The 17,907-nt window shown below is 38.1% G+C and overlaps 1 protein-coding gene across 5 annotated transcripts in view; it reads left to right on the top strand.

Moving 5' to 3' along the window:
• kcnma1a (potassium large conductance calcium-activated channel, subfamily M, alpha member 1a) overlaps positions 1–17,907 on the top strand; it is a 300,462-nt gene that overhangs the window by 257,264 nt on the left and 25,291 nt on the right. For 4 of the 5 annotated variants that reach the window (XM_052089534.1, XM_052089532.1, XM_052089533.1 and 1 more), the window contains 4 exons: positions 8,598–8,691; positions 13,312–13,435; positions 15,656–15,880; positions 16,322–16,514. In XM_052089534.1, coding sequence (XP_051945494.1) covers positions 8,598–8,691; positions 13,312–13,435; positions 15,656–15,880; positions 16,322–16,514 — 636 coding nt within the window. Of the gene's footprint in view, positions 1–787; positions 797–2,565; positions 2,599–3,001; positions 3,083–8,597; positions 8,692–13,311; positions 13,436–15,655; positions 15,881–16,321; positions 16,515–17,907 lie in introns of all 5 variants that reach the window. The other variant, XM_052089530.1, reaches the window with a different exon arrangement.

Raw genomic sequence — 17,907 nt, 5'->3', positions numbered from 1 at the left:
ATCTGATATTGTTTGTTGATTTTTTTAAAAAGGTTAATGGGTATGTTTTATGTCAGCTACCCATATGCCAACCAACATTTATAAGGGGAAAATATCTTGTCCAGCATGAGTTTGTCCACTTTATTTCAATAGCCTTACCTCCTGTTTAAATAAGAGCAACAATACCACTCTCCAGTAAACCACTGATTGTGTGTTCCAACCCCTCTGCACCCCACATGGGTAAGAAAGCACATTTATCATAGTATCCCTGCACTAAGCATGATATGGTAGAGTTATACCTCCACATTATAAGAGCCCAGTTATTGCTGAAATAAATACTACTCCCCTAGATGCAGTAATTCTGCTGAATGCATGAAACGCGTGGCAGTAAATGCACTATGTATTAGACAAGCAATGTTTCCTGATTGGTGCTTTCTCAAACAGCCCTTGCGCACTTTTTGTTCTGATTCTGTTCATGTATCACTCGGAATGGTTCTCTTCGCCAAAGCCAGACAAATAAATATGATTGTGAAAATGAGATGCATGAGAAGTAGACACTATGTCTTTTTTGCTTTTGGCTACAGTCAAAGCCCAAAGAGCAGTTGACAAGGAGTTGGGAGCAATGCAGCACTCATTTTTGCTCTGGTGCACTGCATACTAAGAGTATGTTACCTCTGCAAGTGTTGGCTTTAGGGAGCAAATATCCTGAACGAGTGAGTTAGCTGCCTCCGCTCTAAGTTACAATGACAATAACCGTCCCTGTGCTCCACCTGTCGAGTTTTATCCCCTCATTACAGAAGCTTTAAAGACTCTCAAGGTGCTGAGCATCACAAAGGGTATTATTTTCTGTTTTGAACTTATGAGCCTTCAAAAGGAAGCTTCCAGCAGGGCACTCCCAGACATGCCTGTTTTGTAAACAACAATTGCTTGCCGCACTGAGAGAGGAAGAGAGAGAGAGAGGTCGTGTTTTTTTGGAGTCTTCAGGGCATTTTTTCCCCTTTATTTTCCTCTCCTCTTGCCCACTCTGGTTGGTTTTGGATTTTTCCGAGGATATGACGAGCTTGGCAAGGCGGGGCGGTGCAGCCCAAAGAGTGGATCTTATCCGCTCCTTGCAGGGTGGAACTCAGCATCGTCGGCTCTTATGCAGCTTGACACGAAAATTATGTTTGCATTTCCATTTCCCCAGCTCAGCTGGTGTGTCATGAAACTCAAGCTGACAGTTCCTTACCACCAGGCAGGAGCAGGGCCGGTCATCCCTCTGCTGTGTAGGACAGATGCTAGCCAGAGAGTCGGCCGACTCTTTCTCCGCCTGCAGATCGCAAACGACATATGCCAGGATCAGCGCGTGGCCTCTGCTTGAGCGCTTGTGTCACCGCCCCGCCCTGGGCCTACGCCGTGACCTTTATGGCATCAGATACAGTTCTCGTAATGACAGAGTGCAGAGCTGATGAGACTTTGCAGCAATGGGGGCTGCAGTACAGAGCACCCTACTTACATATGAACACATTCACATTCTGACTGTCTGCTTCATAAACTCTGAAACTGCTGTCATAAAGGGATAGTTTACCCAAAAAGGAAAATTCTGTCAATTGTTTGCATAACTTAGTTACCCTCATGTTGTTCCAAACCTGTATTCTGTACCTTTTCTTTCCACGGGACACAAGGACTTTCGGTCTCTATTCACTTTTATTGCATCTTTGAGTAAATAATGAATGAGACTGCCATTCTACCTAACATCATCTTTTGTGTTTCACAGAAGGAAAAAAAAGTCATACAGGTTTGGAACAACATAAGGGTGAGTGATATTGACAGCATTTTTCTTTTTTGTTAGCTCTCTCTTTAAGAAGGTTTCCAGCTGCATTTGCAACTTGTGTGTTTATGACTCTTTAGTGCTTTGTTTTGTCACAGGTATGTTGCATATAGCAATCATGATTCTCCCAGCTGCTATGCTTAGAGTTTGTCGTTCATCTACAATTGACAAGATAGTCGTTTCCGATTAAAAACGAGCATTTGGCAACGTTAGTTTAATTATTTGATGGGAATCATCTGTAATTTGTTGTCTAACTCAAAGCCTAAGCCTCAAGATTGCTAACATCTGTTTGACTGGTTTCAATGGTTTCAATCAAATTGAGATTTGTGGATAAAATTATGACTTAGCAAAGCTATTTTTGTAAAGCGTTCGCTTTCTCCCCGTCCCAGTCCAAATACCATAATGATCCTTGTTTGGCTCGTTCAGTCTGTTAGTCACAGGGCATGGATGAGAGTCCAACATTTGACTATTAAAATGGATCCGTGCTGTGGAAACACTGAATAGGCAGCTTGATTTTCATCTCTTCATTTATGTCCAACCTCTCCACCAATCAAATACTTGTATCCTGTCTCCATCAATTTTTTTTCCTTCATCATCTCATGCTTATATAATCACAGGAGTCATCATCACCATCATCATTCTCATTGCTTCAAGTGCTGTTAACTATATCTGCCCTCATTTAAGTGTAATGTACTGTCTTTCTATCTGTCTGTCTCACTGTCATTTTCTCTCTCTTCCTCTTTGTAACCTCTCATTCTTCTCTGCATTGCCCTCAGCCAAATATAAGTTTAACGGATATGTCAGATCACGTAAGTGTACTTCTCTGTTTTCCTCATTGTGCCGTAGTCCCACTCATCCAGAGCTCCTCATGTAACCTGCCTGCTTTGGCTTTTTGCTTTTGATTTCACCCCCACTAGTATTGCAGCACAAAAGCTGCCATCCTCAGCTCTCTGTAGATTACTGGGGATGGGAAGGGGGGCTGTGATGACAGTTTCTCAGCAGTGGATTCTGGTCAAATGCATCAGAGGGGCTGCTCTTCTTTAAAACATGTGCATGAGAAAGGTCAGGTGCCAAATAGAGGGATCCTTATGAAATCCAGATGTCGTTGAGCTTCGTGTCCGTGCGGGAGATGATTGAAGAGCTAGAAATGCTATAAAGTATTGCACACATGTGTAGAGTTTTAGAGATGTTTCTGTGTTGTGACACCTTTAGCAGCAGATGGCGCTACAACTCCAGGGAAAATGGGATTGCTGAGACAGTCTGGGGTTCGATTCAAAGCTGAAAGCATTTTAGGTAAATCTCTCGCCGACTAATGCTGAGTGAACTTTCTTCATTATTCCTATTAAGTTTCATTTCAGATGTAACCATGGATGTTTTCATAATTAATAATGTAGTGTTTAAGTGACAAGGTGTTCTTAAAAAGCATTTGAATTGTTCTTTTTTAACATAAACATATTTTTCTGTATATTGGAGGCAAAACAAAATAAATAACTACAAAAAGAAAAATAATATAAAAATAGTTATACTAATTATTATTTTTTTTTTACAGAATTGAAGATAAATAATTTTTTTTACATTTTACATAAATGTGAGGATGCTGAATTAACTTATTTATGTCGAACCGCCATAAAATTACATCCAATTTTAAAATACCTTTTCCCGTAGATGTATTTTCTATCATTTAACAGTAGCCTTGATAAGAATGCACTATTGTGGCTCGTCATAGGATTTGCATTTCTTTAAGGGACAGTTGCCGTCTGGATTACTGTAAATCCACAGTGAAAGTGCCACAGTGCATGTTCTCTTTGTAATGCTACTCGTGTTTGACAGGGGCCAGATGAATCCAGGAGTTATCTGTAGCGGCCTTTAAATCTATGCGGCAGCTGACGGCCGAAATAACCATCTATTTATTGCTCTGAGCAAGGTTTGGGGAGTGGGCGGAAACTGCTTTTCCACTTACACCAGATATTGGTTAACCTTGCCTTTTATGTAGATAGCATTAGGCTGGAGTAGTTGCACTCTGGTGGCAGGCGGTGTTCCTGATAACTCCCAGTGTGAGACACCTCAGGTTCCTTGTACTCATTTTCCCGCAGCCAGTGCTCAGCTGTCAGATTGCAGTTATTTTGCCTTTTTCACAGATTAAGATATTTTCTTATGTTGTTAACCAGTATTGATTTTCACACATTTTGGAGATTCTACATAAACATTGCTTTGCCGTACGTTTAGGTAGAATGTAAAATGGAGATTGTCATGCATATCCCTACCTGCTCTGTGATCTGATCCGTTGTGACGGTTATCAGGAATAGTGTGTTCATGCTTTGTTCTGTCTTGTCGCAGAACAGGTGGGGAAGAAAGTGCTTGTAATTAATTAATGTTTATTAGCAATGGAAAAGAAAATGTCATATTGAACATTTCACCTAATGCGTCTGCCAAGTGGTTAAGTAGTATTTAATAAAGCCAAGGGGTTTTCGTCAATTATTTATACATGCGGCAGTTGCATACTTGGCACGCAGATGTGTGGATCTGTCTGTAAATAGTAATCGAAGGGGAAAATAAATGGCTCAACAATGAAAATCCTGTCAACTTGTATTTTAGTACTTTAATATTTATTGTTTGATTCTCATGCAGTTTGGTGATGAATTATGAATGCTGCAATGTTTTAATCATAATACTTTTTTTTTTTTTACTTTAGATAGAGCACTAATGGCATGTGCTTTTAGGTGACTTATAGAGCAATCATTTCAACATGATTCTGATTTAAAACACTTTATAAGGCACTTAATTTTAAAGTGACAATTCACCCAAAAATGAAAATTTACCTTCATGATATTCTAACCCCACATGACCTTTTTTTTCCAAGGCACACAAAGGACATGTTAGGTAGAAAGTCACCATTGACTTTTATTAGCACTTTTGTCCATACAATTAAAGTAATTGTTACCTGAAGTAAATTTTCTGCTTTTGTGTTCCAAATAGAAAAGAAAGTCATTAGGGTGATAAAATGATGACAGAATTAAATTGTTTGGGTGTGTAACCATCTCTTTAATGTACAGTTGGTAGCAGGTGCACACAAACATACAGTATGCTTTTGGTTTTAAGTGTTGTTTTGAAAGCACTTTTAGAAATCAAATCATCAGCACATTCTTTTTGTTTTCCACCATTTGACAGTAAAGGAGGAAGTTAGACCCACTTTTCAAAACCGCTCGATCCAATTGGCCAACAGCTTGGCTGTTCCCAGCGCTCTGCCCAGTGTGCTGCCGGTTGTGGAGTGCTCCACGACTGTGGTACCTCTTGTTAATAACCGTAAAGGAAGTCTGCTCCCTCCTGCCCTGCCCTCGCTGTCACACCTCAGCCCGGCTGGTTTGAACCGGGCGCGTAGCCTTCCCGGAAAATACCGCTACCGCCCCGGCACCTCGTCCTCCACGCTCGCCCCCACACACTGTAGGTGGCGCCTTAGGACGCATTAGTCATTGTTACCACAGACAACTCCTTCCTCCTGCATGGGTCCCTACAATCGCTGCTGCATGCATGTAAGCAGCTAGTGGCTAATTTACCCCCTGCCTACTAGCACTAAATGTGTGTGTGTGTGAGAGTAACTACAACTGCCATCAATAGAAGTATGGACGTACAAGTTAAGCTAGATTATGAAAGAAATTTGTCAGGGATACACTAAAATGCGCAAACAATGTTTTCTGAAAAAGTGGGTTTCAGACTGAGGTCTGAGAACCACTCAGGGGGCCATAAGTGGGTGCTAGGGGGTCCGCAGTGGGTGTGGCTAGTGGGTGCTAGGGGGTTATTTTTAACAAAATTTAAATTTACAGAAATGTGCATTATTGCACATTACATATTACATTACATACTTATTAATTGTGATTATTTTACTTTATTTAAAAATGTAACACAATTAATATTTACAGAATTTGACATTATCAAATCATTTGACATATATTTGTATGTTTTTGCCTTAGTTTTATACATGCACATAAAATATTTTAATAATTATTTTTGGTTTAGTGCAATGATAATTTAAATAAACAATTATTTAATTTGGCAAACAAAATGTCTTTATAATATCATGCTTACTACGTTTATCACACACTATACATTTTACATTATTCATGCAAATTAAAACATTTAAATATATAGCTGCCTTTACATTTTAGTAATGGGGTCCATCATAAGGGGATCATCATATTTGTGGGGCATTGGCATCAAAAAGTTTGAAAACCCCTAGTCGGAGGATTTGTTAAACGAGCAGATAAAGGAAAAGAAAGAAATCCATTGTTGGTGTTTTATATCTCTGTTGCGTGTTAAAGCTTGCATCAGCTCATTGTCTGTCTGAAGTGAAGGAGACAGATGTCTTGCTCAATCGTTCTGATCACAGTTACGAAAGAGCAAGGGCTATTGCTGCCCCGTGGTATGGAACCAGAGCAATCACACTTTGGTGGGCTGATCTTATTTTGATTGAGGTTGTAAAAGTGCCCTAATGTAATTTGGAACAAGCAGAGACTTGCTGAAATGGACGTGCTGCAGGTAGTTATTTCATTGTTAAGCTTCTTACTGAAGGGCACTGCTGTAGCTCGTAAATCTCCACTGCCTAATTTAGGGGAGCAAGGGCAGAAGAGAGCGGTCCGGCCCAGTCTGGCCACTCGCTTAACAACCATAACATGGAACAAAGGGCCACTGCACTGCCATCTTAGCAGTAGTGGTATATTTTAAAGTTGATTACTGTCTCATGTTGCTCCCTCAACAGTGTAATTGTAAATGTCAAACACTGGCATTTGGTAAAGACATAGACAGGGTCTTTTTAATTTGTCTTTTTTCATTAGTACAATTAGATGACAGTGTGTTGTGTTAGACTGTTGTTTTCCTGTAATATTTTGCTGTGCTGGTGATTTTTTTTTTTTTTTAACAGAGTCCCACTAAAGCAAGTTTGCAGTGTTTTGAAGTTTTGCTTTACTGTTACTAGTTTGTCTCTAATACACAGACCTTTTAAAAAAAAATTCATTATTATTTGTCACACTAAGATATTCAATGCTTACTTGCAGAAAAACAAACAAAACATTGAACAGAATATTATAGCAGTGCAGCATTAACAATATGATAAATGTACTGTGGTATACATGGAAATTAAATAAAAAATGTAGGGACAGATGAAAATTTTTTTATATGCTAACAAATTGCAATATTTGGCAGAACGTAAAGGAAATTTTATTCCCAGAATAATATTTAAATGAGTATTTCATAAAAAAAAAAAAATATACAAAAAAAATAAAAAATAATTATTTACCTTCATTGTCATTCCAAATCTGTTTGCTTTTGTTCTTCTTTTTTATTTATTTTGTAAGAAATTTTGAAGAATGCACATCCTCTGTTACAATCGTATGGATTCAAGTCTTTTGTGATACTTTTAAGGTGCTTTTTTGTACTTTTTGAAGCTTTACAGCTGTGGTCACTGAGCTTTTGTTAGAGTATATAAAGAAGGGGAGCATGTACATTCTAGAACATGTATCCTATTGTGTTTTACGGAAGACATAAAACCTTACAGGTTTGGAATATACAAAAGGGGAGTACATTTTTTTAATTTTAAATGTCTTTTTATTTGTATTTTTGGCGGAATTATTCCTTTAAGTTTACGTTAAGTTGTAGCCCTGCCATTAGAATATTATGTATCTATAACATGTATAAAATGTCTAAGGGGCTCATCTTGACCTCCAGAAAGCTCCAGCACTCATGTTTGATGTGTTTGCAAACAGAGGATCTTGTGACATCCACAGGCCCCACAGTAATTTCCTCTTGGAGAGGCGTTTCAGCATGTGAATTCTTACTTGTTGAGCACTGAGAGTGCTTGTGGTTCAGGGGACAGACTCACAGTGGAGCCATCACTCACGGCTCTCTGCTCTGAGTGAGTGATGACGTTTGATTTTGCCCAGTAGTCATCCATTAAAAACACACACCAAATTACTCTTCCTTTGCTTTTTTCTTCCCCTCTGTCACTGTTCAAGCTCATGCCCTCCAAACAATGACAGAGAGCTAAAAGAGAGTTTGATCAAAGTCATTCTAGCAAGTCAGTCCACTGTCAGCCATCTTTGGAATGCTCTCGGTAGGCTATTTCCAGTCATGCCAGTGCAGCTCCTATCTACTTGAATGGGAGGCACCCAAATCTTAAAAACTGTCTAAGATTATGTTCAAAGCACATATTTCAAATCAACAATAAAAAGGAATAATATTGGAATCCTAAATTGTTCTTCTTTACCTCATATCACGCTAAAACACTACATTTTCCCGGCTTGTATAGCTAATGTGCATGTGTGTTAGTGAGCTAATTGACAGGCAATGTCTTTATCTAAAAGGTGATTGGCTCTTTTACCTGTAAGGCGGGAATTCCTTTCTACATCAGTTGACCGTTGGGCATGAGAGCTTCTTGGTTGGGGGTTCCAATTTCTCCCATTCATTTAAATAGAAGTGGCCCGTCTCTGTTAAATAGCATCTGGTTTGATCATATTTATACAAACTGCAATAGATACAGACACACAAACTTATCTTCAAATCTACCAACCTCTGTCAAATGGAGCAGAATTCCTTTTAAAAAAAAACTTAAGGTTGTCCTTCAGGTCTGTACTTGCCATCTTTAAGTGTACATTTGTCCATACTAACAGTATTATCTTTCTATTTTTGGAGGTCTTTACAGATTTCTGTTTGGTTGCAATGATTGATTGAGTTTTGGCTTTTGTGTTCTTTAATGTCATCTCCTGCACATTAAACAATCCCAGTTGTACACAGTCTGAGACTCTTTATGTGTTTGCAGTCGAAGACGAGCGTCCGTCAACACTGTCGCCTAAAAAGAAGCAGCGCAATGGAGGGATGCGGAATTCACCCAACTGCTCACCCAAAATGATGAGGTAAGACATTGATTTCAAGATTCTCCCTCCAGCCTTCAGAACAAGAGAGAGGGATAGACAGGACTAATGCTGGTGGTATGGTTGGGAGTAGGAGGTGTGGAGAAGGAGAAAGAAAGTGTGGAAGAGAGAGAGAGATTAAGAGAAAGAGAGAGAGGCCTTTCAGGCCGAGGCGTTTGAGCTGTCAGCCTGTCAACCCTTAATGATAGAGCTGAAATATTTCTGTCATGAAAGTGGCTATGAAAAGCTGTTTGAAAAATACTCTTGCTTTAAAGTCTCAGCTGTCATCTTCCCTCAGTCCCGTCCACATGTAGTTCTTGAACATCGGTGGCACTAATGACAGTGCCAACCAATCAGAGACGCCAGCATGGTTACTTAGCTTCAGGGCTCTTCATCTATTGTGGGAACCCCTGTGAGGAGTGTTTTTCGTACTTAAGGCCATATGTGAAATGTATCATCGCAATCAAAAATGAATTTAAATATTACCTTCCTTTTATCCTGTCTGCTGGAATTATAATGCTGCTAATTGATTTTGACTGATGAAAGGACTTGCTTTCCACCCATGTGGCCAGGAGACGTTTATGCAAAGCTTTTAAAAAATGCAGAGACAATGTCCTCCATTCCAGATCATCAAGTGAAAAAGTGTTTCTCAAGGTTTGGGAGGAAGGAACAACTTTGTACAAAGTATTTGTCATGAGAAAATATTCTGGATTAAGTGCATTCAATCATATAAAAAAAATATAGATTAAATAATATAGATTAAATAATAAACGGGGACCTTCACAGATTTGAAGGTCCCCGTTTGCCATGTAATGTATGCATCGGCTCTTTGATCTACAAGTGATAATAATTCTTGGGAGTTATTTACTCTGTTTTGAAATGCTTCAAAGCGGTGTCAAAGTTTCTGTGCTTTAGGGTGCCTCTGTGTTCGGCTGGCTCTTGGGTACTGGATGACAGGTCCTCTGTTCTAGGTGTAAGCTTTTTCAAGCCAAAGCCCTGCAGCAAAACATCAAAATTACCAAAGACAGACCTTTGGACTCCCTCAACCTGTGCCCTCCCTGTCAATATATTACAACATACATTAAATACCTCGACTTTTCAAGGTGCGTTTTATGCACAATGGAAAGTGATTGTTTGAGGGAGCCTTAGGGATGCTTTATTCAACAAGCAGCAAAGGGAAAAACAGTGTGCTTATACCATATCAAGTATGGTTTTTACAGGCTTCTGAGCCTCCAGGCCGTTGTAAATAATTAATGATCAACAGATTGGCTGTGGGTTTTTGAAAAGCATGCCTTTGTCAGTTTGCATGATAGGGAAAAATTTCAAAGCGAGAAGCTGCTTTCATAGGCTGCTGGAGAGGGATTGTGACTGCCGACTGATGCGCTAGAAAAGCTGAACGCTATTTGAAAAGCAGCTCTTGGCAACTTCTGCTCTCTCTATCTCTCTCTCTCTCTCTCTCTCTCTCGCGCGCGCGCCAAATGCACATCTAGGACACTGCTCTGGACATACCAATTAAATTGGGAACTTTCAGTCTTACTTTAGCGTACCTGTTTGTTTCCTTTTAAGGACACTACCACAGAGTTCAGCCAAAGCACCCATTTATTTTCTGCTTTGATGACTATTTAAAATGTTAAAGGGACATCTCTACGAAAAATGAACATTTTGCTTTCATTTACTCATCCTTATTTTGTTCTAAACATTTAGAGGGCATGTAAATGGTTGCATTTAGACAGCAGAATTTAACTTTTTGGGTTAACTATCCCTTTAAAGTGTAGTTCTGGGTGTTTCGGCAGGTTGTTGGCAGACATGAAATCTTAGCAGAACATACAAATTTGAAGGAAGTTTGAAATATTATGCAATAACAATATCACAGAACATATCTAATTGTGGAAAGTCACTGTGCATTAGTCACTTTCCAGAAGCAGCAGCTCAGTGAGTAATGTCACATGTTTTATTCTGAATTGACGTGCAACGTTGGATTGTGCTTGTGACTGGCAGGCAGCACTGACAGCGGGTGAAAGATAGCTATCTTGGCAGAGGTGCACTGCACCAGTCAGTATGTTGAGGGGAGATTGAAATGACAGGGGTCCACAGAGTGAGTGGTGAAACGCGGCACGTAATGAAATATTCAGTCAGGATGTAAAAGCACTAAATGCTTTCACTGTTATTAGCACCTGCACGCAGCCTGATATCGTCTCATGCAAGCATACTAATCGACACATTTCTGATGTGATATTCCAACAATAACATACACAGTCAAAGCGCCGGATAAAGGAGGGAGTGCGACAGAGGAACGTACCACTTAATTAACCTGATTAGGATGGTGAGAGAGGTAGAGAATAAAAAAAGGTTTGCAGTTATAAGGTTTGTAATAGAACCACATTTTTACTAACACAATTCAGCTCCTAAATTGAATTATTTCTATACAGTGTTTGAGTTTGAAATTAGTATTGGTGCTTCAGATAATGGTACAATCATTTAAGGTGTAAATTAATTTAGCAGAATATTATCTGATGTTATGCAAATATAGAAGGTGAGGCAGAGGTCCCATCATTCATTATTAGCATGATTAACAAGGGGCTAATGCAATTTACAAACCTCATTTAGTGCAGTGTTAATTACGGCGTGTTACAAAACAAGGCATCGCAGGCACTTTATTACTATGTCAGGTAAATTATATCACATGCATAAAATAAAACAACACACCTTAGTGTTAATGCATAAACACTTATTCACTGCAATGATAAATCCTTTAATTTATTAGGCATTCGCCTAAAAGAATTTAAATATAAAGTATTTTATAAAAAGTGCTTTAAATCTACTTCCCCTGAGCTGTTTGGTGTATTAACACTGACATTTTTTTGTCAGGGATTTTCCATAATTTCTTAAGAAATTACAAATAAATTGTATCCAGTTATAGTCAGACAGAGATACTTTAAAAAGGCTCTTTGATGTAAATGGCTGTTAATATAATGCGGTGGATAATGTCAAAAATAGCTGGGCAGAGCAGATGCTGATGTTTCCCTGCTGCCACATCTCAGAGATGGTGCTTTATTTCTGCCCCTGAGGCCATTACCTCAAAGGCAGCCAATCTGGCCCATCTCAGGCCCGGTAGTGGGCAGCGTGGTGGGTTCTAGTTGACAGTTTTATGCATTTACAAGTGTTCTGTGGTTTCTCTCAGAAATAGAGGAGTATCAGTTCAGTATCAGTAGAGTCAAGGAACACAATGTATAACATACAGCTGCTAAAATATGACACAAGAAACTGGCTCAAACACAGCTCCAATAGTGAAGGTGTGAATAATTTGTCAATCATTAAGCAGGTGTTAATGTCAGAAGTAAGTTTCTCACTTTACTTTTTGATGGTGGTTCCACTTTATGTGAACTGAAACATCATTGCCTACTTAGTCACCCAAACACCTTTTGTTCTCCTCTTTTGTACCCTTCTTTTAAATGTACACTTTTATTTGTACTTTATGATTTATTTTTTTAACTTTTAATTAGTTTTACTTTAATTCAAATAGTCTGTAGTCTTCATTAGCTATCCTTCAGATTCACAACCTGAATAATGTAAATAAGCTAAAACTGTGGAGTCTTCATTCAGAAAATGTGGTAGTTATTTCAACAGTGGTAAATCTCAGTATTTGTCTTTTGGGGGAATTTTTTTATAAAATATAGTATTTTATATATACTTAATAGGAGATGGATAGTTTTTCATTTTCTAGTATGAAGTATATTAAACTTGCACACATGGCCATGTTGGATAGTATCAAGTAGTATGTCTGTTTGGCTGATAATACAACCATAACAAGCCTGGAACAAGTCCAAATAGCATTTGAATTGCAATTCAAAGGATACATCCTCAGAAATGAACTGGCCGCACTTTCAGTTTGTAAATTCTGTCTTTCACTTATATAGTTCTGCTACTGATCTGTTTAGAAAGCTTTCGAGGGAGCTCAGTGAACATTTTTCTGAAGTGAATGCAAATTCAACCTGCATCTTTAGCCAGCAGAAAGCTGGGACTTCTTTCACGGTTAACATGCCCCCCTGATCAGCTTCAGCAGGACGGGTTGATATAGGTTAGCCTGTTTTGACGTGAGACACTGCTGAAACATTAATGGCTTTCAGTTTGGGGGAGCAAAATGTGATTGGGCAAATTCCTAAAATATTTAAAGTGTGGCTCTGTTAAAGCTTTTACTGTTGGACGCATCACGTCGGGAGTGGTGCGGAGGAAAAGCCGGTAATTGCCGTTCCATTCTGGTGCCACTCAGTCACTGAAGTGCTTGGGCTCCATCTCTTCCACTCCAGTGCTGTCAAAGCTGGACGCTTTGATGACTCCGCATTCCTGGCAGCCCAAAGAGAGCTGCAGTTATGATGGAGTCCAATGCACAAATTCAATCTGACAATGACAAGCAATGTCAGCACAGGCTTGTTTACTGCTTATTTATTGTCAATGGACTTCTTTTGAGATGTGCTCAAAGTTTGTCCTTTGACAAATGTCACAATTAATCCCAGAAGATGAATCCACGCTGTTGGATTTTTACTAATCTGCATTGAGACAAAAAATGGCAAGTTTACATAATTTCTTCTAATACCTTTTTCTTAATTTTCTTTGATTTTACAGACATGACCCTCTACTCATTCCTGGAAATGAGCAGATTGAGAACATGGATACTAATGTGAAGAGATATGACTCCACTGGAATGTTTCACTGGTCTCCATCCAAAGAGATTGAGAAGGTCATTCTGGTAGGTATCAAGTTAACTGCAGAATTTGGGGCACTCAACTCATAATATAATTAAATACTGTATAAAGCATAAATGACTTGTCAAAGTTTCCAAGGTCACTCTAGTTTTCAATCTGTTTGAAAAAGGTGACATTTATATTGTTTTGTAAATACAAAGTGACTTCCATGTATTGTGCCGACTGTGATCTGCCATGCATACAGTGAGATAAAAGTCCAATTCAAGGGCAATGTTTAACTGTGTAGAATGTAAAACAATAATGTGATGTTTACATGTTTGAAATAACCTCACTCTTGTAATAAGATTTAAATGTTCTTTTTTGCCTGTCTTAAATGGAATGGAGTAATATCTGAACAGGTCTAAGAGTTCAACATTGATATCCAATCTCTGTTTCACGATAGCAATTCTCCAGAAACAGCAATTTAGTTATTTGTGCCAGGAGTACAAATGAAAACATGCAATATCAAAACGGGACTTCATACATTTGTTATGAAATCGTGAGTACCAGATGAATCCAATTCGCCACACTTGGGTCAATTGTCCATGACAAGTGTAAATTGAAAACGTTTATTGTTGTTCTTCAACAAACTATGCAATCTGAGCAGCATTCATGTTGTAAAACTGTATATTATCTTATATATGAGTCTCATAAACAAAATGAGCATGTCTCCAAAGTCTATTTGTAAAAATGCGGTGTAGTTTTATTCATAATAGCCGAGCAGTGCAGTCAAATTTTGTGTCGTCTTGAAAGGTGGAGCCTTAATTTTACTCTGTACACTTTCAGTGATTTTACAGAGAAAAAAGCTTGCAGGAACCTCATTTTTTGTTCGATCATCTTCAAATTTGAAACATAACTTCTTTAGACTTGTGGCTTTGAGAACATTGTGTTTCTGGGTTGTATTGGCACTTTTATTATTGTATTTTTAGATTATAAAAACATGTTCAGCACAACATTTTTCCACTACTATACACTTCAGCTTCTCTAACTTTAAAAAATAACAACATATATTAATTCTGAAACTTGGGAAATGAAGCTCAAAATGTCTGCTTTCAAAAGATTCTACAACTGTGTCCATACTCCAAAGGGTTCAGTAAATACAACATTTAAGCTCAGGTATGTCATTTTCATGGTTTGTGCTCAAAAAGGGGGTGCATATCAACAGGTTAATGGGATAGTTCACCTAAAAATCTCATTATTTACTCACCCTCATTTTGTCCCAGATGTGTATGACTTTCTTTCTACTGCAATACACAAATGAAGATGTTTAGAAGACTATCTCAGTTCTGTAAGTCCACAAAATGCAAGTGAATGGTGATCAGACCTTTTGTAGCTCCAGAAATCACAAGGAAACATAACAATAATCCATTAGACTCCAGTGGTTAAATCCATATCTTCCAAAACCAAATATAATAGGTGTGGGTGAGAAACAGATCAAAATCTGTTTCTCACCCACACAATAATAGGATTTTTTTTTTTTTACTCAATCTATACTTTCACTTTTACATCAGAAAGTCAATTGTGGTGTCTGTTTTGTTTTGCTTTCACACCTGAAAGTGAAAGTTAAAGTGGAAATTTAGTGTAAATAAGGATATTGTTCTGTTTCTCCCTCACACTTATTATATCGCTTTACTTTTATGTTTCCTATATGATTTTTAGAGTTACAAAGGTACCCTCACCTTTCATTTGCATTGTGAGGACCAACAGAGCTGAGATATTGTTCTTTTGTGTTCTGCTGAAGAAAGAAAATCATACACATCTTGGATGGCATGAGGGTGTGTTAGTAGATAATAAGAGAATTTTAATTTTGTGGTGAACTATCCCTTTAATCGTAATTTTATATAGTGATATAATATACACTAATCATGCCTTATTGGGATCAAATATCTGTTAATTAAGGGTCAACAACAAATAGGCATGTTTGAGATCACAAAACATTTACACTATTTTCAGCTATTTTTTTATTTAACTATTGTATTAAATGTGAAATGTGAAATCATCATCAAGTAAAAAGTAATGAAATGTTTTCCTGCTACTTGAATGCATGTGAGAATTAATTCATCTTAATCAATATTTTCAAACAAAGGTTTTCAAAATGTTTTTTTTTTTTTTAGATTTGTCAATCATGAATGATTCTGTTACAGTACGTACTGTATGGATGACAGTAGGTAAGCTCCTACTCCAACCTTAGTGATGAGATTGTGTTGTTTGTTTTGTCACCACAGACACGCAGCGAGGCCTCCATGACGGTTTTAAGTGGTCATGTTGTAGTATGTATATTTGGAGATGTCACGTCAGCTTTAGTGGGGCTTCGAAACTTGGTGATGCCTTTGAGAGCAAGCAACTTCCATTATCACGAGCTAAAGCCCATCGTGTTTGTGGGCTCATTAGAGTATCTGAGAAGAGAGTGGGAAACCCTTCACAACTTCCCCAAAGTTTCCATCTTACCTGTGAGTACATGTGTTAAGAATGAGGCTAGAGTAAACAAGATGCCAGTAAACATTTTGCATTCGCCTGACTCAAGTAAATAAGACATTATTTTGATTTTTTTTTTTTTCTCATGTTTCATTTTACATTGACTAGTGCTACCACAGTTTGTTTTCAAGTGATGATTTTCTGGCACCTGGTTCCTGTTGGCTGTATGATACCGCTTTAGTGCTTGTTAACATCGGCTTGACTGAGTATTCAAAATGAAGCCAAAACGCTACCATCAGCGAAGGCTAGCCTTTAGATTAGACTACATCTCTTCTTCCTCCAGCACATAGTTAGATCAGCTGAATGTCACTGCCTTTAGAAAAGTAAATACTTGTTATCTAATTTCCCTGAGCTCCCACGCTCCATCTTTAATTTGTTTTTCTCTTTCGTTCCCTCTCACTCCCTCTCCGCTGAAGGGTACGCCATTAAGTCGAGCTGATTTAAGGGCCGTCAACATCAACCTCTGCGACATGTGCGTTATCCTGTCAGCCAATCAGAACAATATCGACGATGCTTCACTGCAGGACAAGGAATGCATCTTGGCGTCTCTTAACATCAAATCTATGCAGTTTGATGACAGCATTGGGGTCTTGCAGGCTAATTCCCAAGGTAAGGAGTGGCCAAGGATACTTCAGCACTCTGCCTACGAGGACATGTGGCTCGTATAGAAAAGTGCCCTCAAGAGCATTAGACTCTTAAACTGTGAAACCAGCTATTCGCTGTGTGCTTTTGTAAGACAACAAGGTCCAATTTAATTCTCAAACTATGATATTGGTTGAATACAAGTAAAGTGGGACACTTAAAGGGATAGTTGATCACAAAATGAAAATTAAGTCATTATTTAATGTTAATTCATGTTGGTCCAAACCCGAATTACTGTTTTTTTTTTCGTTGAAAACGTTGAAACCACTGAAGACATGAATTAATAAAGAAGAACACCTGGACTGACATTTTGTATATTTGTGCATATGTTAGCACAATAAGAAGTACAATGAGTAGTTTAGACTGTTCAAAATGTAAATAATGTCCATGAAACTAAAGGCTGTTATAAATTTCAGTATACACATTCCATACATATGTATATTTATTGTGAGAATATCCATGCCATTTTGAACATATATATTTAATATTTCCCCTGTAATCAAACATTGAAAAACATCCCAAACATTTCTATGCAGATTGCATATTATTTGCCTCCGATTGCTGGACAGCGGCAGGTTTGTTTGCAGACAAATTGACTAGAACAGATTGTTTATGCATTCAGATAAACATGTAACCCTCTTGTGCCCATCAGGATTCATCATCATTAAACAGACAGTACAAATCAGCAGCTTCCCTTTCTCAGCTGCTCTTCATTACGCAAATTACACACCCCACACAAGCTGCCCCACAACAATTAACATTTCAGCCATTATTGAGCATCCACTCTTTACTCTTTACTTGAAAATTACAGCCTTTGGTAGAATTGTGTCTGAGATTGACCCAAATGCATATGCTGAATGGTGGCATGTGTTTTGGTAGAGCAGGTTCCTCTGGTAAGGATGATAATAGATTTTAATCATGCTGTTTTTGCTCGAGAAGCCAATACATCATTATTGCTCTCTCAATTAGTTTAACTCAACATCTGGCATGATCAGCAGCAGAGAAACAGTGTGTTATGAAGAGTTATTTCATTAACGCTCACAATATTAGAACACATTTTACCCTCTCTGAACCCAGTTATCTTGTTTATTTGCCAGTAAACTTTTGCAGTTGTAGAATGAAAAAGAAAAGCATAGTTTTCAAGATTTTCCATCTTGCCATTCCAAATGGGACAGCTTATAGTTTTTTATTTATGTTACATAGATTACACACAGTTATTTAATCTTTGTAGACTGTTATGTTGGTCAGTATCAAACTGATACTATTTGAATCTGGACGAGACTCAGGTGTAAAAAATGTCATCATATCACATCATCTTGGTAAAAAAGTTTCAATGCTGGTTGTTTAACTTGCACAGAAG

The sequence above is a fragment of the Xyrauchen texanus genome, chromosome 24 (genome assembly GCF_025860055.1).
Source record: "Xyrauchen texanus isolate HMW12.3.18 chromosome 24, RBS_HiC_50CHRs, whole genome shotgun sequence".
Lineage (NCBI taxonomy): Eukaryota > Metazoa > Chordata > Actinopteri > Cypriniformes > Catostomidae > Xyrauchen > Xyrauchen texanus.
This window is presented reverse-complemented; position numbering and strand designations above follow the sequence as displayed.